Source organism: Macaca nemestrina, chromosome 4 (assembly GCF_043159975.1).
Source record: "Macaca nemestrina isolate mMacNem1 chromosome 4, mMacNem.hap1, whole genome shotgun sequence".
NCBI lineage: Eukaryota > Metazoa > Chordata > Mammalia > Primates > Cercopithecidae > Macaca > Macaca nemestrina.
In genome coordinates, this window is record NC_092128.1 from 65,411,891 (window position 1) to 65,433,779 (window position 21,889).

Here is a 21,889-nt window from a genome sequence, read left to right on the forward strand (position 1 = left end):
AATATGAGTATATTATAATATAATGATGTACCTTTTGACTCTTAAGCAGCTAAAGAGCTGAGATACTGACTTTAAAAAAAAAAATCTAAAGTTGACTTTTTTCTGATTAGCATTTCAAACCTTGTAAGATCACAAAATAGTTTTCCTAATTTAGTCCAAGAACTGGTAAATAAGAGTTCTTCAGAGGAAGGTGGTGGAACTGAAGGAATATAAAGCTCTATGGGAAAGAAAAAGCACATGACAAAGGGCATCGTATAGTAAGGAAATAATGACAAATCGTGTGCTGAAGGCATATAATACACGACTTTTTTCACAGGAAGAGTTTCAGATTAACTTTGGTTCATGTTTTAAAGAATATTTGATAGATTTAGTTATATAGATAGATAAATTAATGCATTTATTTACTAAACAAATGTTCAGTTAGTGCATACTATATTCCAGGTACAACCCAGGTTCTGGAAATAGAGCAGTGAAAAAGAAAAATACATTGTACGATACTAAGGAACTAACATTCTTATGTGGATATTTCACAATAAACAAGTTCAGTTATTCCAGGCAGTGCTACATTTGACAAAAGAAATTGAAGCTAGCTCCTATGATAGCAAACAAGTGGAATGGATGTGAGCAACATCAGATAGGAGTTAAAAAAGACCTGTCTGAGGAGATGACATTTGGGTTCACCAGGTGCTGAGAGACACTTCAGGCAGAGGAACAGCATCTGAAAAAAAAAAAAAAATGAGCTTAAAAAGAAAAAGAAAGACCAGTCTGGATAAACCTTGCTGACAAAGAGTGACAAAGAATGGAGTTGATAAGAGATGGCAGAGAGATAAGCAGAAGCCAGGTCATGGAGAAACTCTCAGGCTAGTAAGAAGACTGGCTTTAATCTTCTGCATAGTGAAAAGTCACTGGAAGAAATGCAGCAGGGATGTAGTTGACCTGATTTCATATTTTAAAGAGATCAATCCCTGTGGGTTTTAGGGAGACAAAAGTTGCCAATTAAAGGACTCGTGGCAGCAGTGTAGGAAAGAGATAATGATGCCTTGGACTATGTGTCCCATGAAGACAGACAGAGGTGGATAGGTTTGAAATGTGTTTTGCAAGTAGTGTTAATAAGAATTTCTCAATAATTGAATGTAGGAATTGAGGAAATTTTTAAAAATCAAGAATGACTCTTGGCTTTTTATTTAAGCCGTTAGATAAATGTGGTGCATTTCCTGAGTTGCAAGGGACCCACTTGTCATTTTGTAGGATTTAAATGTATTCTGTCAGCAAAGGGGTATCAACAGAAGTGGTTAAGTAAGGAAGTATCAGTCAGATCTAATTCTTATGAATGTAACATTGGTAACACTGTACAGAACAAACTACATTTAGGGGAAGACTAGTGTCAAGGATAACATATAGCTTTCTGTTAAAATTTTCCTGGGAGACATGAAAGTATCTTTCCGATGTTGCCTGATTTTACATTTCCTAAATAAAGACGTATTAGTAATTTAGCGATATGTAATGCTTTGGAAACAATTAGCTTTAATTCCCCCAAAATACAAGTGATTCACTTAATTCTGGGCCCTTTAAGTGACCTACTTCCTCATTCTAGTAGGTTCTTTAGTTTTCTAGGCTAGAAAATATGAAGAAATAATACATAACGTGGGTATTCGTAAGAATAAAGTTTTATAGGGTACATGACACTAGAATCCGTTACAAGTCATTATAGAACAGGGCAATATTGACAGGACTTTTTTTTCACAACACTTTTTAAAAATTCTGTTTCTTTAGGATCATTAGGAGAAAAATATTCCTAAAATAATCTGGTTGCTTGTTTTACGTATCAGCAAGGAGAATGATTGGCACAGGGTCTTTTCTCACTTTGGGGATAATAACTCAAGAAATAAAATTAGCTGCTTGCAATCCATTAAAGGAAAAAACTGAATAGACCTCATTTTTAAAAAGATGTTTACTCTCTGAATGGAAAATCAAGAAACATTATGGGAAAAAAATATTTCCAAATCACATATCCAACGATAGACTTATATCTAGAATAAACAAAGAACACTTAAAACTCAAGAGTAAATACACCATTTATTAAATAGGGAATCCTTTCCCCATTTCTTGTTTCTCTCAGGTTTGTCAAAGATCAGATGGCTGTAGATGTGTGGTATTATTTCTGAGGACTCTGTTCTGTTCCATTGGTCTATATCTCTGTTTTGGTACCAGTACCATGCTGTTTTGGTTACTGTAGCCTTGTAGTATAGTTTGAAGTCAGGTAGCGTGATGCCTCCAGCTTTGTTCTTTTGGCTTAGGATTGTCTTGGAGATGTGGGCTCTTTTTTGGTTCCATATGAACTTTAAAGCAGTTTTTTCCAATTCTGTGAAGAAACTCATTGGTAGCTTGATGGGGATGGCATTGAATCTATAAATAACCTTGGGCAGTATGGCCATTTTCACAATATTGATTCTTCCTATCCATGAGCATGGTATGTTCTTCCATTTGTTTGTGTCCTCTTTTATTTCACTGAGCAGTGGTTTGTAGTTCTCCTTGAAGAGGTCCTTTACATCCCTTGTAAGTTGGATTCCTAGATATTTTATTCTCTTTGAAGCGATTGTGAATGGAAGTTCATTCATGATTTGGCCCTCTGTTTGTCTGTTACTGGTGTATAAGAAAGCTTGTGATTTTTGCACATTAATTTTGTATCCTGACTTTGCTGAAGTTGCTTATCAGCTTAAGGAGATTTTGGGCTGAGACAATGGGGTTTTCTAAATATACAATCATGTCATCTGCAAAGAGGGACAATTTGACTTCTTCTTTTCCTAACTGAATACCCTTTATTTCTTTCTCTTGCCTGATTGCCCTGGCCAGAACTTCCAACACTATGTTGAATAGGAGTGGTGAGAGAGGGCATCCCTGTCTTGTGCCAGTTTTCAAAGGGAATTTTTCCAGTTTTTGCCCATTCAGTATGATATTGGCTGTGGGTTTGTCATAAATAGCTCTTATTATTTTGAGGTACGTTCCATCAATACCGAATTTATTGAGCGTTTTTAGCATGAAGGGCTGTTGAATTTTGTCAAAAGTCTTTTCTGCATCTATTGAGATAATCATTTGGTTCTTGTCTTTGGTTCTGTTTATGTGCTGGATTATGTTTATTGATTTGCGAATGTTGAACCAGGCTTGCATCCCAGGGATGAAGCCCACTTGATCATGGTGGATAAGCTTTTTGATGTGCTGCTGAATCCGGTTTGCCAGTATTTTATGGTGCTGGGAAAATTGGCTAGCCATAAGTAGAAAGCTGAAACTGGATCCTTTCCTTACTCCTTATACGAAAATTAATTCAAGATGGATTAGAGACTTAAATGTTAGACCTAATACCATAAAAATCCTAGAAGAAAACCTAGGTAGTACCATTTAGGACACAGGCATGGGCAAAGACTTCATGTCTAAAACATCAAAAGCAACGGCAGCAAAAGCCAAAATTGACAATGGGATCTAATTAAACTAAAGAGCTTCTGCACAGCAAAAGAAATTACCATCAGAGTGAACAGGCAACCTACAGAATGGGAGAAAGTTTTTGCAATCCACTCATCTGACAAAGGGCTAATATCCAGAACCTACAAAGAACTCAAACAAATTTACAAGAAAAAACAAACAACCCCATCAAAAAGTGGGCAAAGGACATGAGCAGACATTTCTCAAAAGAAGACATTCACACAGCCAACAGACACATGAAAAAAATGCTCATCATCACTGGCCATCAGAGAAATGCAAATCAAAACCACAATGAGATACCATCTCACACTAGTTAGAATAGCGATCATTAAAAAGTCAGGAAACAACAGGTGCTGGAGAGCATGTGGAGACATAGGAACACTTTTACACTGTTGGTGGGATTGTAAACTAGTTCAACCATTATGGAAAACAGTATGGCAATTCCCCAAAGATCTAGAACTAGAGGTACCATATGACCCAGCCATCCCATTACTGGGTATATACCCAAAGGATTATAAATCATGCTGCTATAAAGACACATGCACACGTATGTTTATTGCGGCACTATTCACAATAGCAAAGACTTGGAATCAACCCAAATGTCCATCAGTGACAGACTGGATTAAGAAAATGTGGCACATATACACCATGGAATACTATGCAGCCATCAAAAAGGATGAGTTTGTATCCTTTGTAGGGACATGGATGCAGCTGGAAACCATCATTCTTAGCAAACTATCACAAGAACAGAAAACCAAACACCGCATGTTCTCACTCATAGGTGGGAACTGAACAATGAGATCACTTGGACTCGGGAAGGGGAACATCACACACTGGGGCCTATCATGGGGAGGGGGGAGGGGGGAGGGATTGCATTGGGAGTTATACCTGATGTAAATGATGAGTTGATGGGTGCTGACGAGTTGATGGGTGCAGCACGGCAACATGGCACAAGTATACATATGTAACAAACCTGCACGTTATGCACATGTACCCTAGAACTTAAAGTATAATAATAATAAATAAATAAAAAGAGTAAATACACAAATTATCAAATCAAACAATGGGAAGTATAGAAAAAGACATTTCGCTAATGGCAAGTAATTGCATGAAAACGTGTTCAACATCCTTACCTATTAATAAAACGCAAATTCAAGCCACAATGTAATATCACTACACATCTGTCAGAACAGCTAACATAAAACATGGAAATAAGATCAAGTCCTTAACAAGATAAAGAAAAACTGCATCACTCTTACATTACTGGTGGTATGTAAAAGGGTACAGTTTATCTGGAAAACGGTTTGGCAATTTCTTTTAAAAAAAAATGAAATTGAAAATGCTGTAAAAACCAGCATAATCACACTCCTGGGCATTTATTACAGAGAAATGAAAACAGGCTCACAAAAATCTGTACATTAATGTTCAAAGCAAATTTACGTGTAATAGCTCAAAAGTGGAAACAACCAAAATAGCCTTAAACAGGTGAAAGTTAAACAAAATGTGATGCATACATACTATACTATACTACTCAACAAGAAAAAATCACAATATATTATTATTAACTATGATCATCATGTTGTGTACTAGATATCTTGAACTTAATCCTCCTGCATAACTAAAATTTTCTACCACAAAAATGATAATCATGTGAGGTACTGCACATGTTAATTAGCTAAATTTAGTCTTTTTGCGATATATATATATATATATATATATATATATATATATATATACACACACACCTCCAAACACCATGTTGCATGTGATAAATATATACAACTTTATGTCAATTAAAAATATCAAAAATACATTTAAAAAATTTAAGAAGTTATTGATACAAGCAACAACTTGAATGAATCTCAAGGGAATTATGCTGACTGAAAAAAGCCTGTCTCAAAATGTTGTATTCCTGTAATTACACTTATATAACATTCTGAAAATAGCAATAATATAGAGATGGAAAACAGATTAGTGGAATAGGGCAGAGAAGGATGTGGCTCTGGCTATAAAAGTTTGATGTGGTATATGTATACATACGATTATACAATTATATAAAAATAATGTTACAATTGTGAGGAAACCTTTGTGACTATGATGGTGGTCACACAAAATCTATAAATGAAATAAAATTTTATACAACTAGATACAAACACACAGACAAAATAAGACAGGTAAATTTGGCAAAATCTGATTATAGTCAGTGGATCAATGTTCGTTTTATGGTACTGATATTATATTACAGTTATGCAAAATGTTGCAATTGAGAGAAACTTCCTGAGTGGTATACAGTTCTTCTCCATATCATTTCTCACAATTTCATGTACATCTAAAATCATTTCAAATAATTTTTTTTTTTAATTTGCTGCTGGCATCCTGAAGAGAAGGTAAAACAGACTGAATAGCTACAGTGTAAATTATGGCTTTTCATGTGAGAAAAGCCATGAAAAGCTAGCTTCTGATTTTGCAGATCACGTCATTTTAATTACTCTTCTTTATTCTCGTAGACTGGGGCAGCTTGAGCTGCAAGCAAAAGTGAAGTTAATTCCCTGTGATGTTTATTTGCCTTTAGCAACAGATATTTTACCTTTGCCTTAAATTATAGCCATGGGCGAGTTCTGTAAGTGCTCTCATATTGTGGATGATGGATCATCTGTAACAAAATTACCTGGTATGTTTAGGAAGCAATGCAGAGCTCTACACTGTACCTCTGAGCTACCCAAAATCTGGGGGCATAGCAAAGATCTCCAGAAAATTATGTAAGGCTTCTTTCAAGTGATTTTAGCATTTTAGCCTTAAAAGTAACATCCTGTTTAAAGAAAGGAAATGTAGCATGCGTAATGGTGGAGTCTTGGCTTTGAAGGCAGGCAAGCAGGCCTGTGTTGGACTTTCTCACCCATCACTTCCTAACAATTGGAATTTTATCAAATTTGCTAACTTTTCTTAATCTCAAATTCATTTATTAAATACTAATAATATCGCAGAATTTGGTGAGGACTTAAGTTAAAAATTTAAGTTGCTTAGAAAGTTTCCTGAAAAGTACGTATTCAATAACACCCACATCTATCTATTATCTATCTATCTATCTATCTATCTATCTATCTATCTATCTATCTCTCCATATATCTATTTATCATATCTAAGTTTCTTTGTCTATAATTTTGATATTTAAATGCTTATGTAAATCTTCCATTTTAAATTATAAATATTTTAAGACAAGGACTTAGATTTTTTTTTTTTTTTATTGCACCAGAGTCCTAGATGACCTGGTTAATCTAAAGCGTTCTTAATTGACTTCTTCTTTGATAATATAGATACATCTGAAAAAGATGGGTATGTTAGGTAGTTTGTCCAATGTTGGTACGAGTAATTAATGTACTTCACGAATTATTTCTATCTTATACCTCATATGTAAATTGCAAGTTCTGGTTTGTAACCAAGGTTTGATATTGACTTAGCTTTCTAGGACACTGAACCTGTTTTTTTTCAATTTATTTTATTTTTAAATTGACTCCCAAAGCAATGTAATTATGAATTCAAATATTGGCAACAAGTGATTTATTATATTCCAGTGTCTAGTTTATGTACTGTTAAATCTATTATGGAGCTTTCAAATGAAATGAAAATGGATTCATTGTTAAAATCAAGTAAATCTTTTTGTTGTTTGTGTTATCCCATTTTTGAGCTTACAGAAGGTAAAAGATATCAGCTCAGTCAAATGTGAATATATCCTTGCTGGGACTAAAGGGTTCACCAGCTCTGTGCACCATAGCATAGATATTTGTTGAAAACAAATTTTTTTAAAAATTTTTTTCTTTCATTCCATTAACAGTTTAAGAGCAATTAAATTTATAGATTCACTGCAGTGAATTAGTCTCTAAATGATGTATGCAATGAAATATCCTTGCCAACTTCAGATAATGAACTGAGTTTTGCTATGCTCAATTACTTCTTCGAATGTCTATGTTTTCAATTCTATTTAAATTTATTTTTTAACTATAAGTATATAATTTTAGTTTATTCAAAAGAATAGTACAATCATGATTTAGATATAATAAAGGATTATTGGGAACAACTTTGGAGATTCCATTGTAACATGTTGCTACATTCCGCATGTTAATGTGTAGAAATACAGTGTTTTCTTCATTTATGGAGCCTACAAACACCTCCAAAAGCTCTCAGGCCAATTCTTTGCTGGGGAAAGTAAATATGTTTGAATAATTCTGAGACACGTTATCAATACCTGAAAATTCTTGCATTGGACCCACAGAGATCTCAATTGTCCATGTTTAAGATCAATTTTAAGATAATTGAGTTTGATATCTACAGGTTTCAAAATTCATTTTACAAGCATAAAATAGTTTAAACTATAGAGATTTGTAGGAGAGAAATACATTTCAAAATTTAGCTTAAAGTGCGAATAATATACCTCTCCCTCATTATATTAAAAATGCTAAATTTTTTCCAAAAATGATATGATTTCTAATGAATATATATATCTTCAAATATTTCAGAAGTATAAATACATATTCAATGTAATAAAAAACTATAGGTAAATATCTAATTAAGAGATTCTGTTATTGATACAAGTGAGATTCTCAACCATTTCCTATTCTTAGATATATTTCAATTTTGCTTCCCTATTTACAGAGACTCAACATAGAGTAAAAACTGAGTTAGTAACCACAAGGCATAACTCGGGGAACAATCTTTTAGAACAAATTAATAATTCACAATTTCTACCTCATTTCAGTTAAATTTCAGAGGAAAGTTATTATAATTAGCACTCTAACTTCAGACCTTGATGATTATACAATATTTTGTGTTAAATTATAAAATTATGACTTTTTTTCATTTTCTTTTTTGTTAGAGAAACTCTTAACTACAATTGTAATACACTACTTAGTTTGAACACTGGAGGCCCAATTCCAACTTTTTTATATAAAACTCACCCTTCTTTATCCACATAGACAAATTATTCAGTGTGACATGAAAGAAATATTCTGATATATATCTATGTCTTAGGTTAGCTTTCCCATAGTAAAGATGGGAGGAGGAGCTTTAGGAAAGACAGTGTTCTTGGGAAAACTGTTGCAAGGGAGTGAAGGAAGAAGAACTGGGCAGAAGTTACACTCCATTGCATTTGAAAAAGAGGTCACAGTTCATCTTAGGAGAAGCACTGAAGCAGGGGTGGCCCTTAAAACTTGTCCCAGGTTGAGGCAAGGAGAAAAAGTCTTTCTACACTCACATTGACCAGTTATTGGATGCAGTTTGCCCCTGGATAGAGTGTGAAACCTAGGGTGAAGCAGCTCTCTTTGGCTAAGTGCAATTTTCTGCTATGGTCTGAGATCTGGGCTATTGGCAACCCAAACCCCTAGAGTTTGAGTGCCTCACTCCTGAAGGGCAGATCTGGGTTTTGTACCACAGTCCATCCAGTGTGCTGTTCATGTTCACTTGTTTCATATGGTAAATTCATAGGATCTGGGAAAAACAGCTCTTTCGGAATTCTCATTAATCTCTTTTCCTGAGAAACATCTGAGGAAGATTAATGGGATGAGTTTCAGGCCTATACTATAGCTGTTCTCAGGATTACAGTGAATATTCATCACCTCCTTCTTCTGTAAATCATTCTAGGCTCCTTCCACTCTTGGTTAGCACATCTGCTTATGTGCTAGGTAGCTTAATGTGTGGAGTAATCGAGACTCTCATCCCTGAGGAGGTCAGATCCTGGTCACCATATCCTACGGTATTTATCTTTTTATCATCAAAATTGGGTGAAAACTTACCAAGAGATATCCAAATAGATGATCTGGGTAAAAAACTCATTCTTCTGTGTTCCAATTTTATCACCTCGGTCCTACCTCTTCCTAATGTTGAGTTCATTATCCCTTTCACAATGGTGACTCCTTTCTTTCTTGTTAGTCTTACTACCTGAGGAACCCAGTGTAACTCTAGCTTAAAGTTTAATGGGGCTTTTACTATACTCTTTGACATGGCTCTGTGTCCCCACTCAAATCTCGTCTCGAATGGTAATCCCCTTGTGTCACAGGAGGGACCTGGTGGGAGGTGATTAGCTCATGGAGATGCTTTCTCCTATGTTGTTCTCATGACAGTGAGTGAGTTCTCACAAAATATGGTAGTATAAAGATAGCAGTTTCCCTTGTTCTCTCTATTTCTCCTGAGGCCTTGTGAAGAAGGTGCTTGCTCCTTCTTCACCCCTCACCATGATTGTAAGTTTCCTGAGGCCTCTCCAGCCATGTGGATATGTGAACCAACTAAACTTCTTTGATTTGTAATTTACCCAGTCTCAGATATTATCTTTATAGCAGTGTGAAAATGGACTAGTACACTCTTCAATAGAGTTGTGTTTACTCTGGGAGCCAGAGTAAACCCATAAAGTCCAGAGTAACAAATTATTCAAGTAGGTCAGTGGGTAAGATAGTAACTAGGGCCATTTCTATATTCACTGGTTCCTGGACCCATATATTCTAATATTCTACCCATATATATTTACATGTGTGTATATTGTGTGTATATTCACACACACATCACACATGTACATAAGTCAGTTAATGTTATATGATTCTGTATCCTCAGTGGGAACAGTATTAGAATATATTATGTATACATATATATGTATACACTACATATATACACATACATACACACACATATATTACATGTGTGTGCATATATATACACATATATATGTATGCATATATACATATACACACACACACATGGGAGTAGGTTTGCCATTCCTTCCCCCATCCCACAGGGTACATTTAGCAATGTCTGGAAATGTTTTTGGTTTTCACATTTGGGTTAGGGTGACCCTGAAAACTAGCGAGAAGATTTTGTGATCTAGTAATTCTAATAAATATACTCTAAAACACTGTAAAACCCACTCACACACAAAAAATTATCTAGTCCAAAATTTCCATAGTACAGAGGTCAGAAAGCTTATGTTAGCTCATCAGGCTACAGGTTTCTGGCCGTTGTGATAAGACTACCAGATCCAATGGTCATGTGCCAGCTGCAATTTTTCTTCTGCCATGAAGTGTTTCTTTGGTCTTGTTGGACATCATACCATATAATGATTTCCCCTTCAGACTGAGACCCTCTAGCTCAGGGGGCTCGGGTTGCCAATACATCACAGGTGAGACACAACATTTTATAAGAGCTTAGATTATGGTTCTGCCATAACAGTATTAATAGGAAAAGCTAACCCATATCTGGAACATCTATCATGTTTATCCCAGTTAATGATAATTACAGTTGGCCATTGAACAACACAGGTTTGAACTGTGTAAGTCCATTTATACACTAATATTCTTTGCCCTCTGCCACCTACCACCACTGAGATAGCAAGATCCACCCTTTCTCTTGCAGCTTCTCTTTGTCCTACTCATTGTGAATATAAGAATAAAGACCTTTATGATTATCCACTTCCACTTAATGAAAAGTAAATACATTTTCTCTTCCCTATAATTTTCTTAATAACATTTTCTTTTTTCTAGGTTATTTTAAGAATACAGTATATAATACATATAACATACACAATATATGTTAATCAATGTTCATGTAATTAGTAAGGCTTCCAGTCAACAGTAAGCTATTAGTGGTTACATTTTTGGGGAATCAAAAGATGTATATGGATTTTTAATGAAGTAGGAAGTTCAATACTCTTAACCCCCACATTCTTCATAGGTCAACTGCACTGCTTTTTCAGGGTATAAACTATCTGATGTAATGAACTAACCATTAAATGACTGGTTGGCCTCATCTAAAAATGATGTCCAGTGAGGAAATCAGTATTGATTTATGTTACTGCAAGTTTTGACATTTGACAATAACGGCAGCTAAATTCATCTTGGAAAACAGAAGGCTAAGCTCTTGCAATATACATAGCCTCCACCCTTGGCAATCATGGCAATTTTATTCATACTCTGACAGTTGATGAAAGGGGCAGATTGAAATCAATTGGATGGGTTATTGTATCTGCATGGCTCTTTAATTCTTCTGCCATGTTAAATAGTTATTGGTGTGTTAACATGTGAATCAAAGGTCATCTACTTTGTGCCCACTCATGTATGAACAACTGAATAACTCTTCTTCACACCGCTTTATCCTTCACCATCTTGTCATTCCCCTTCCAAGATAATATGCAGCTATCCAAGCCATTTATCATTCCCTGCTATTTCATGTATATACTTAGCGTGAGGTGCTTCTATTTAGCAAAACATAATGGCTAGGTACAACATCTAAAGCTCAGCATAGTGGGTGGATTTCGCTTCAGCCCCACTTTTCAGAGCCAACACTAAGTGAGTGTGTAATGAAATAGCAATACAGTTTTTATTTGCACCAGTACACCAAGGCACTTCATCCATGACAGCACTTAGACATTCTCCTCATCCATAATAATGTGTAAGAGACTGTCCCCCCAATATGGATATAAGTTTGAGTTGAAAGAAATATCTATAATTTCATTTTGTCTCAAATGGTGATATAAAAACTAAGCAATCTATCGTCCACCATTAATGAGAGAATAAAATAAGATTATAAATATGTAACATTCATTGGAATATAGAAAAATATGATATTGTTAATACTTTTATCATATAACAAAGCAGAAATAATATTATGATAAACACAGATTCAGTAAATAAGCTGGAGGCGGTGATGCGTGCCTATAGTCTCAGCTACTTGGGAGGCTGAGGAAGATTGTTTGAGGCCAAGAGTTTGAGGCTGCAGTGCACTATGATTGCATCTGTGAATAGCCACTGCACTGTAGTCTGGAAAACACAGTGAGATTTCATTTTTTTTAACAATAGTAAACAAATAGGCCAGACACGGTGGCTGATATCTGTAATCCCAGCAATTTGGGAAGCTGAGACAGGGAGATTGCTTGAGCTCAGGAGTTCTAGATCAGCCTGGGCAACATAGTGAAACCTCATCTCTACAAAAAATACAAAAATTAGCCAGGCATGGTGGCCTGTGCCTGTAGTCCTTGCTACTTGGGAGACTGATATGGGAGAATCACTTGAATCCAGGAGGAAGAGGTTGCAGCGAGCTGTGATTGTACCACTGCAATCACAGAGAAGGAAGGAAGGAAGGAAGGAAGGAAGGAAGGAAGGAAGGAAGGAAGGAAGGAAGGAAGGAAGGAAGGAAGGAAGGAAGGAAGGAGAAAGAAAGAAAGAAAGAAAGAAAGAAAGAAAGAAAGAAAGAAAGAAAGAAAGAAAGAAAGCAAGAAAGCAAGAAAGCAAGAAACAAAGAAAAGAAAGAAAGAAAGAAAGAAAGAAAGAAAGAAAGAAAGAAAGAAAGAAAGAAAGAAAGAAAGAAAGAAAGAAAAGCAAGCAATGAAAGAAAGAAAAAGAAAGAAAGAAAAGCAAGAAAGGCAGACTAGATTATCTACCTGAGATTTGGGATCTTTAGTTAAAAATGGAAAAACAAAAAGTAACCATTACTGTTAGGGGTCTACTTATACTATCTGAAAGGATTCAAGGGTCAATTTCTCTAAATCTAAGGAGTGTTTGTCTATATGTAAAGAGTGTAAAGTAAAATACTGCTTCCTTCATCAACAAAGTCTTGACAAGAGACTGCTATGTTCTGAATGTTTGTGTACCCTCAAAATTCACATGTTGAAATACCAACCCCCAAAGGGATGGTGTTAGGAGATGGGGTCTTTGGGAGGTAATTAGGTCATTAATATCATTATAAAAAGACACCAAAGAAATCGCTTTTCCCTTCCAAAATGTAAGGACACAGAAAGCAAGCACCACCTATGAACCAGAAAGCAGGCCCGCACCAGACACTAAATCGATGAGTGCCTTGATCTTGAACTTCTGAATCTTCAGAATTGTGAGAAATAAATTTCAGATGTTTATAAAATGCCCAATTTATCATATTTTGTTGTAGCAGCTCAAACTTACTAAGAGACAAATAAAAAAATCAATAAAAAATCAATAAAATCACATAGTTGCAAGGATAATGCTCTCAAGACAAAACTGGATTATTTTACAATTTTTCTTTGGTTCTTCACTGCTAGGAAAAGATGTTTTAGGTTCTTAAAGCAGATGTCTTCTAAATAATCCTAAGTGTTGGCACTACATGCAAGAACTCCAGTCACTCAAGTGGTCTGAGTGGATTCATAAGACTTCATAACCAGGCTTTCTGCCAACCAACAGCTGGCAGAAATGACAGGCATAGAATTCAGACTATGAATAGGTGTGAAGATTATGAAGATTCAGGAGGACGGTAAAACCCAAACTAGGGAAACTAAAAGTCACAATAAAACAATACAGGAGCTGAAGGAGACAATAGCTGTAATAACAAAGAACCAAAAACAAATTTGACATAGCTGAATTACACAATAAAAAAGTTCACAATGCAATCACAAGTATTAGTAGACTAAGTCAAACTAAAGAAAGAATCTCAGATCTTGAAGACTGGCTCTCTGAAATAAGACAGTCACACAAAAATAAGACAAAAAGAATAATAAAAAAAAAAACTCCAAGAAATATGGGATTATGTAAAGAGGCCAAATCTATAAATTATTAGCCTTCTTGAAACGGAGGAGGAGAAAAAAAAAAAAACAACTTGGGAAGCATATTTCAGGATCTCATCCCTGAAAACTTCCTTAACCTTGCTAGAGAGGCCAAGAGTCAAATTCACAAAATACAGAGAACTCCCACAAGATTCTACACAAGATCATCCCCAAGACATACAGTCATTAGATTTTTTCAATGTCAAATGAAAGAAAGTATTTTTTTCTTGAGACAGAGTCTCGCTCTGTCCCCCAGGCTGGAGTGCAGTGGCCTGATAGCGGCTCACTGCAAGCTCCGCCTCCTCGGTTCACACCATTCTCCTGCCTCAGCCTCCCCAGTAGCTGGGACTACAGGCACCAGCCACCACGCCCGGCTAATTTTCTTTCTTTTTTTTTTTTGTATTTTTTTGTATTTTCAGTAGAGACAGGGTTTCACTATGCTAGCCAGGATGGTCTCAATTTCCCGATCTTGTGATCCACCGGCTTCGGCCTCCGAAAGTGCTGGGATTACAAGGGTGAGCCACTGCGCCCAGCTGAAAGAAAGAATCTTAAAAGCAGCTAGCAAAAAAAAGGCAGATCACCTACAAAGGGAACCCCATCAAGCTAACAGCAGACCTATCAGCTGAAACCCTACATGCTTGAAGAGATTCAGGACCTATATTCAACATTCTTAAAGAAAAATATCTTTAATAACAAATTTCATATCCAGCCAAACTAAGCTTCATAAGCAAAGGAGAAATAAGATCTTTTTTGGATATGCAAATGTTGAGGCAGTTTGTTGCCACCAGACCTGCCTTATACGAGGGAGTGCTAAATATACAAATGACAGAATGCTACCAGCTAACACAAAAAGACACTTAAACACACAGACCAGTGACACTATAAAGCAACCACATAAACAAGCCAACATAATAACTGGCTAACAACAACATGACAGGATTAAATACACACATATCAGCACTAATCTTTAATAAAGACAAACTAAATGCCCCCCTTAAAAGGCACAGAGGGACAAGCTGGATAACAACGCAAGGCCTAATGGTATGCCATCTTCAAGAGACCATCTCACGCGTAATGATACCCATAGGCTCAAAATAAAGGGTAGGAGGAAAATCTACCAAGAAAATTGAAAAAAGTAATAAAAGTATTTTCAGACAAAGGAAGACTTCAAACCAGCACACGTAAAAAAAGACAAAGAAGAGCATTGTGTAATGGAAAAGATTCAGTACAACTAAAAGACCTAACTACCCTAAATAGTTAGGATAAATATATCCTAAATATATAGACACTCAACACAGGAAAACCCAGATTCATAGAGCAAGTTTTTAGAGCCCCACAAAGAGACATAGAATCCCAGACAATAATAGTAGGAGACTTCAACTCTCTACTGACAGTATTAGGCAGGTCATCAAGACAGAGAATTAAAGAAGATATTCAGGACCTGAATTCAACATTGAAACGAATGAATCTGATAGACCTCTGTGGAGATCTCCATCCCAAAACAACAGAATATACTCATTGCCACATGACACATACTCTAAAATCAACCACATAATTGGACATAGAACAATCCTCAGTAAATGCAAAAGAACCAAAATTATACCAAACATACTCTTGGATGACAGCAAAATAAAAAGAGAAGTCAGGAGTAAGAAAATTGCTCAGAACCATGCAATTACATGGAAATTAAACAACATGCTCATGAATGACTTTGGGGTAAATAATAAAAGTAAGGCAGAAATCAAGAAGTTATTTTAAACTAATGAGAACAAAGATACAATATACCAGAGTCTCTGGGACACAGATAAGGCAGTGTTAATAAGGAAATGTATAGCACTAAATGACCACATCAAAAATTTAGAAATATCTGTAAGTATTAGAGAAGAAGAAATCAACCACAAAGCTAGCAGATAACAAAATAATTAAACTCAGAACTGAACTGAAAGAAATCAAGACACAAAAACACATTCAAAAGATCAACAAATCTAGGAGTTGCTTTTTTTGGAAAAAAAAAAAACGATTAAGATAGATAGACAACTAGCTAGACTAACAAAGAAAAGAAAAAAGATCCAAATAAACACAATTAGAAATGATGAAGGGAATGTTATCACTGATCTTACAGAAGTAAAAACCATCATAAAATACGATGAATACCTCTGTGCACACAAACTAGAAAACCTAGAAGAGATAGATTAACCAAGACTGAACCAAGAAGAAATTGATTCCCTAAAAAGACCAATAGTGAGCTCTGAAATTGAATCAGTAATAAATAGCCTACCAACCCAAAACACCCAGCTTCTGGTGGATTCACAGTCAAATTCTATCAGATGTACAAAAAAAAAAAAAAAAAAAAAAAGGTTAAAAGCTGATACCATTACTACTGAAACTACTCCAACAAATTGAGCCACAGGGTCCTCTCCCCAACTCATTCCATGAGGCGAGCATCATACTCATATCAAAACCTGGCAGAGACTGAACAAAAAATAAAACGAGGTTAATACCCTTGATGAACATAGATGCAAAAATTCTCAACAAAATACTGATGAGCCAAATCCAGCAGCATGTCCAAAACTAATCCACCACGATCAAGTAGGCTTCATCCCCAGGATGAAGGGTTGGTTCAACATATGCAAAAGAATAAATGTGATTTCAATATATAAGCAGAAGGCAAGCCCACATGATTATCTCAATAAATGTAGAAAAGTCTTTTGATGAAATTCAATAGCATTTCATTTTAAATACTCTCAATAAAATAGGTATTGAAAAACATACCTCAAAATAATAAAGCAATCTATGACACACACTCAGCTAATATCCTGCTGAATGGGGAAAAGCTGGAAACATTCCTTTTAAAAACTGGCACAAGACAAGGATGCAGTCTCCCACAATTCCTTTTCAACTTAGTATTGGAAGTTCTAGCCTGAGCAATAAGGCAAGAGAAAGAAATAAAAGGCATCCTAATAGAAAGAGATGAATTCAAATTATCTTTGTTTGCAGATGGTATAATTTTATATCTAGAAAACCTTATAGTCTGTGGAAAAGCTCCTTCAGCTGATAAACAACTTCAGCAAAGTTTAAGGATACAAAATAAATGCACAAAAATCACTAGGACTACTATACACCAACAACAGCCAAGCTGAGAGCCAAATTAGGAAGGCAATCCCATTCACAATTGCCCCCAAAAAATATATAAAATAAGCTAGATATACAGCTAACCAGGAAGGTGAAAAATCTCTACAATGAGAATTGTAAAACACAGCTCAAAGAAATCAAAGATACAAACAAATGGAAAAACGCCCCATGCTCAGGGATAAGAAGAATCAATATTATTAAAATGGCCACATTTCCCAAAGCAATTTACAGATTGAATGCTATTCCTATCAAACTACCAATGACATTCTTCTCAGAACTAGAAAACCCTATTTTAAATTTAATTTGAAACCGAAAAAGAGACTGAATAGCCAAGGCAATTCTAAGCAAAAAGTACAAAGCTGGAGGCATCACGCTACCTGACTTCAAAGTATACTACCATGCTACAGTAACAAAAACAGCATGGCACTCACACAAAAACAGACACGTAGACCAATAAAACAGAGTAGAGAGCACAGAAATAAGGCCACACACCTACAACCTTCTGATCTTTGACAAAGCTGACTAAGACAAGCAATGGGTAAAAGACTCCCTATTCAATAAATGCTGCAGGATAACTGGATAGCCATATGCAGAAGATTAGAACTGGACCCATTTGTTATACTATATAGAAATATCAACTCAAAATGAATTAAAGACTTAAATGTAAAACCCAAAACTATTAAAAACTCTGAAAAACAACCTAGGCAACGCCATTCTGGACATAGAAACCAACAAAAATTTCATGACGAAGACAACAAAAGCAATCCCAACAAAAGTAAAAATTGACAAGTCGGATCTAATTAAGCTTAAGAGCTTCTGCACAGCAAAAGAAACTATCAACAGAGTAAACAGACAACCTATAGAATGGAAGAAAATATTTGCAATCTATACATGTGAAAAGGTCTAATAACCAGCATCTATAAGGAACTGAAGTAAATTTATAAGAAAAACACAAACAACCCCACTAAAAGTGGGAAAAAGATATAACAGACACTTTTCAAAAGAAGACATATATATGGCCAAGAAGCATATAAGAAAAAGCTCAATGTCACTGATCATTACAGAAATGCACACAAAAGCCACAGTTAAGATAGTATCTCACACCAGTCAGAATGATTATTATTAAAAAGTCAAAAAATAACAGATCCTGTGAGGTTATGGAGAAAATGGAACACTTAAACACTGTTGGTGACAGTAAAATTAGTTCAGCCATTGTGGAACACAGTAAGGCATTTCTTCAAAGAGCTAAAAACTGAACTACCATTTGACCCCACAATCCCATTACTGGGTATAAACCCAGAGAAATGTAAATTATTCTATCATAAAGATACATGCACACAAATGTTGGTTGCAGCACTATTCACAATAGGAAAGAAATGGAATCAACTTAAATGCCCATCAACGACATATTGGATAAAGAAAATGTGGTACATATGCATGATGGAATACTATGCAGCCATTGAAAATAAGATCATGTGTTTTGCTGGAACATGGATGGAGCTGGAGGCTATTCTTAGAAAACTAACACAGGAACAGAAAACCAAACGCTGCATAGTTTTACTTACAAGTGGGAGCTAAATGATCAGAACTCATGAACACAAGGGAACAACAGACACTGGGATCTAATTGAGGGTGAAGGATAGGAGGAGGGGGAGGAGAAGAAAAGATGGCTATTGGGTACTGGGCTTAATACTTGGGCTAGTGAAATAATCTGTACAACAATTCCACCATGACATGAGTTTACCTAAGCAACAAACCTTCATATTTACCCCCAAACCTAAAATAAAATTTAAAAAATCCACTTTGCAGATATGCTAATTTACACACACACACACACACACACACACACACACACCCCACAACACTGAACACTCTTTACATTTTTTCCCTATTGACAGGCCTGTGACCAAACAAAAATTACAATGCATGTGGATTTATAGGAGTGTAACAGCAATAAACACCTATTCTGTTTTGCATTAAGACCTCTGAAAAAAGGAATGAGGAGAAAGACAGATGTTGGATAGTTTTCTATATTGAATAATGTTACAATATGCGCACACCAACAGAACAACTAATCCTTTTATTTATAATTAATTTGCATGATGAATCATTTCTTTTATTATATTTACTTTAGAGTAGCATGCCTTAAAATTTTATTTTCTAGATGACTTACTGAGCAGTTGTATGAAATCAACTTGGAGATAATAATTAGTTAAAATAATATTCAAAATGACAAAACTGCACATGTATAGCCAAAATAATGATATTTTGTCTAAAACATTGAAAAGTGGAATTGATGAGTTCTTAGGTTTTTTGCACTTCTAGAATGTGAAGATTGATACATTTGGTTACAAATAATTCTTTCTGATCATGTTACTTTAGCTCAAGGAATCTGAATCCAATGTTTTATTTTAGATTGTAACAAGATACTTTTTAAAATTCTAAATCTTTTAAACTTATATTCTGTTTTCCACTAACAATTTAGATACTAGGTTGCATCAACTACCTTCTCTGTTAGCAAAAGTTAAAAAATCTGTCTGGGTGTGGTGGCTAATGCCTGTAATCCCAGGACTTTGGGATGCTGAGGCAGACAGATCATTTCAGGTCAAGAGTTAGAAATCATCCTGGCCAACGCAGCGAAGCCTCGTTTCTACTAAAAATGCAAAAATTAGCTGGTCATGGTGATACACGCTTGTAATCCCAGCTACTTGGGAGACTGAGACATGGGAATCGCTTTAACTCAGGAAGCAGAGGTTGCAGTGAGCTGAGATCAGGCCACTGCACTCCAGCATGGGTGACAGAACAAGACTCTGTCTCAAAAACTATATAAATAAATAAATAATACAAAAATAAAAATGTACATTTTGTTTTTTTCTTCTTCTATTGGATGATTATTGCCAAAGATAAATGTCACTTCAGTGGTTTAATGCAGTCTGATAGTCAACATAATTTCAGGCACTAGCAGTAAGACCATATATCTTCTGGCAAGAAGATTGTGTAAATAGCCCTTTTTCTGCAAGATACAGGTATTGCAGAAGATATATATATATATAGATATAGATATATAGATATATATTTAAATCTGTATGTTTCATCCTACAGATTGAAATTAATATGAAGAAAATCTAAACAATAAAATACAAGAGGTTATCCTGAAACTTAAATTAATTTTCTTTTAATCCCTTTAAAATAAAATTAAAGGAATTGTTAATAATGGTTTCTTCAAGTTTCAATTCCTAAGACTACTAAGGAAGTGTTAGTCCTTTGAGTTATAAGTAAACCAATTTAAAAAAACCCACCATTTTCATGGTTTTTTAAGAATACACTCTGTGGTATCTAATTATAGCCAAAATTATATTTTATAAATACGCCATAGACAACATTTTCAGTAAGAGTAGTTGTTCTAAACATTTAGAAAACTAAACTGTTTCCAGATGTCTATTAATAGTTACCATAATAAAGAATGCATCACCCAGGCACATTTTCTTCTCTCCTGAACAAAAGAAAAGTGTTAGCTATACTCTGCCTGCTTTTTCTAGAATTACAAGGTACAATTCTCAATGGCAATGAACTAAACTTTAAGAGTGATACATAAGATATTGTTCTCCTGAGTCTAAGTTTCAGTTGGTGAAGACAGCCAATACAGATACATCTATTAGTTACACAAAGGGAATAGACTCATGGGGTGACAAAAATTGTCAATTTACCAAAAAACACACACACACACAAAAAAAAAACAAAAAACAAAAAAACAAGCAAACTCTTGAACTAAATAATATCCAGCATAAATTATATGCCTAAATACTTTTATTACGAGGACATTAATATAACTAAGTAACCAATTATTAAAGAATGGATTGAACAGAATCATTTTATGGTAGTTTACAGCATTACTATTCTATTATACAACTAATAAGTATTTTTAAATAAAGAGGTTTTAAACTGAATTCAGGACTGTTTAGAAGCAAAAGTAAAAACCAAAAGACAGAATTGTGATATTAAGGAAAGTAGATTCTTAAAAGAGCTTAAGACACAATATTACATTTCATTTGTCACAAAAATTATCACCAGCTTTTAAAGATACATAAAATATATTATACCAGGGAGAATAATAATCTACTTCATTGTGCTGATAATAAGTGTATTGGTAGAAATATAGAATAGAGAATGGAATTTATAACTTATTTCAAATGCATGCACTTCTCTATGAAGTTGTGTTATGTGTGACAAATTTCTGACTTTGTCCTCAAGATTGTGAAAATTCATTCTATAATGCTCCACTAATTTATGTCTCCACAAATGATATCTAAAGTCCCGAATAGTTTCCTATCATTTCCTATTCCTCAAAATATAACTCAGTCCAGTAGATTTTTAATGGCCTGCAATCATACTTTAAAAGGAGTCTGTTTTCCTTACCAAATGAAGGAGGGATGAAGACTGCATATTTCTGAGAGAGCATATATACTAATCTGAAAGTAGGGTAAAATAATGTTTCAGATTATTTCCTGGGAACAGATTTTGGTATGAGTAGAGAAAGACAAAAGGTAAAACACTAGACAGAAAAATATGTGATGGGGCCAAATAGAAGGAGGACAGTGAAACAGAAAGATTAATTACTTCAAATTAAAATATTTTAATTACTTTAAAGTTAATTACTTTAGAGTTTTAACAAAAGACAATCCTATGCTTCCTTTATATCATTTCTCAGAATTTGACAATATTGCTTGATTCAGA

General features: G+C 34.9%; 1 protein-coding gene across 2 annotated transcripts in view; it reads right to left on the reverse strand.

Moving 5' to 3' along the window:
• Positions 1–209: 209 nt before the first annotated feature.
• Positions 210–21,889, reverse strand: part of LOC112425526 (T-box transcription factor TBX15-like) — a 581,798-nt gene continuing 560,118 nt past the window's right edge. For both annotated transcript variants that reach the window (XM_071094759.1, XM_071094760.1), the window contains one exon: positions 210–718. In XM_071094759.1, the coding sequence (XP_070950860.1) occupies positions 678–718 (41 nt within the window). In that variant the 3' untranslated portion in view covers positions 210–677. The remainder of the gene's footprint in view (positions 719–21,889) is intronic.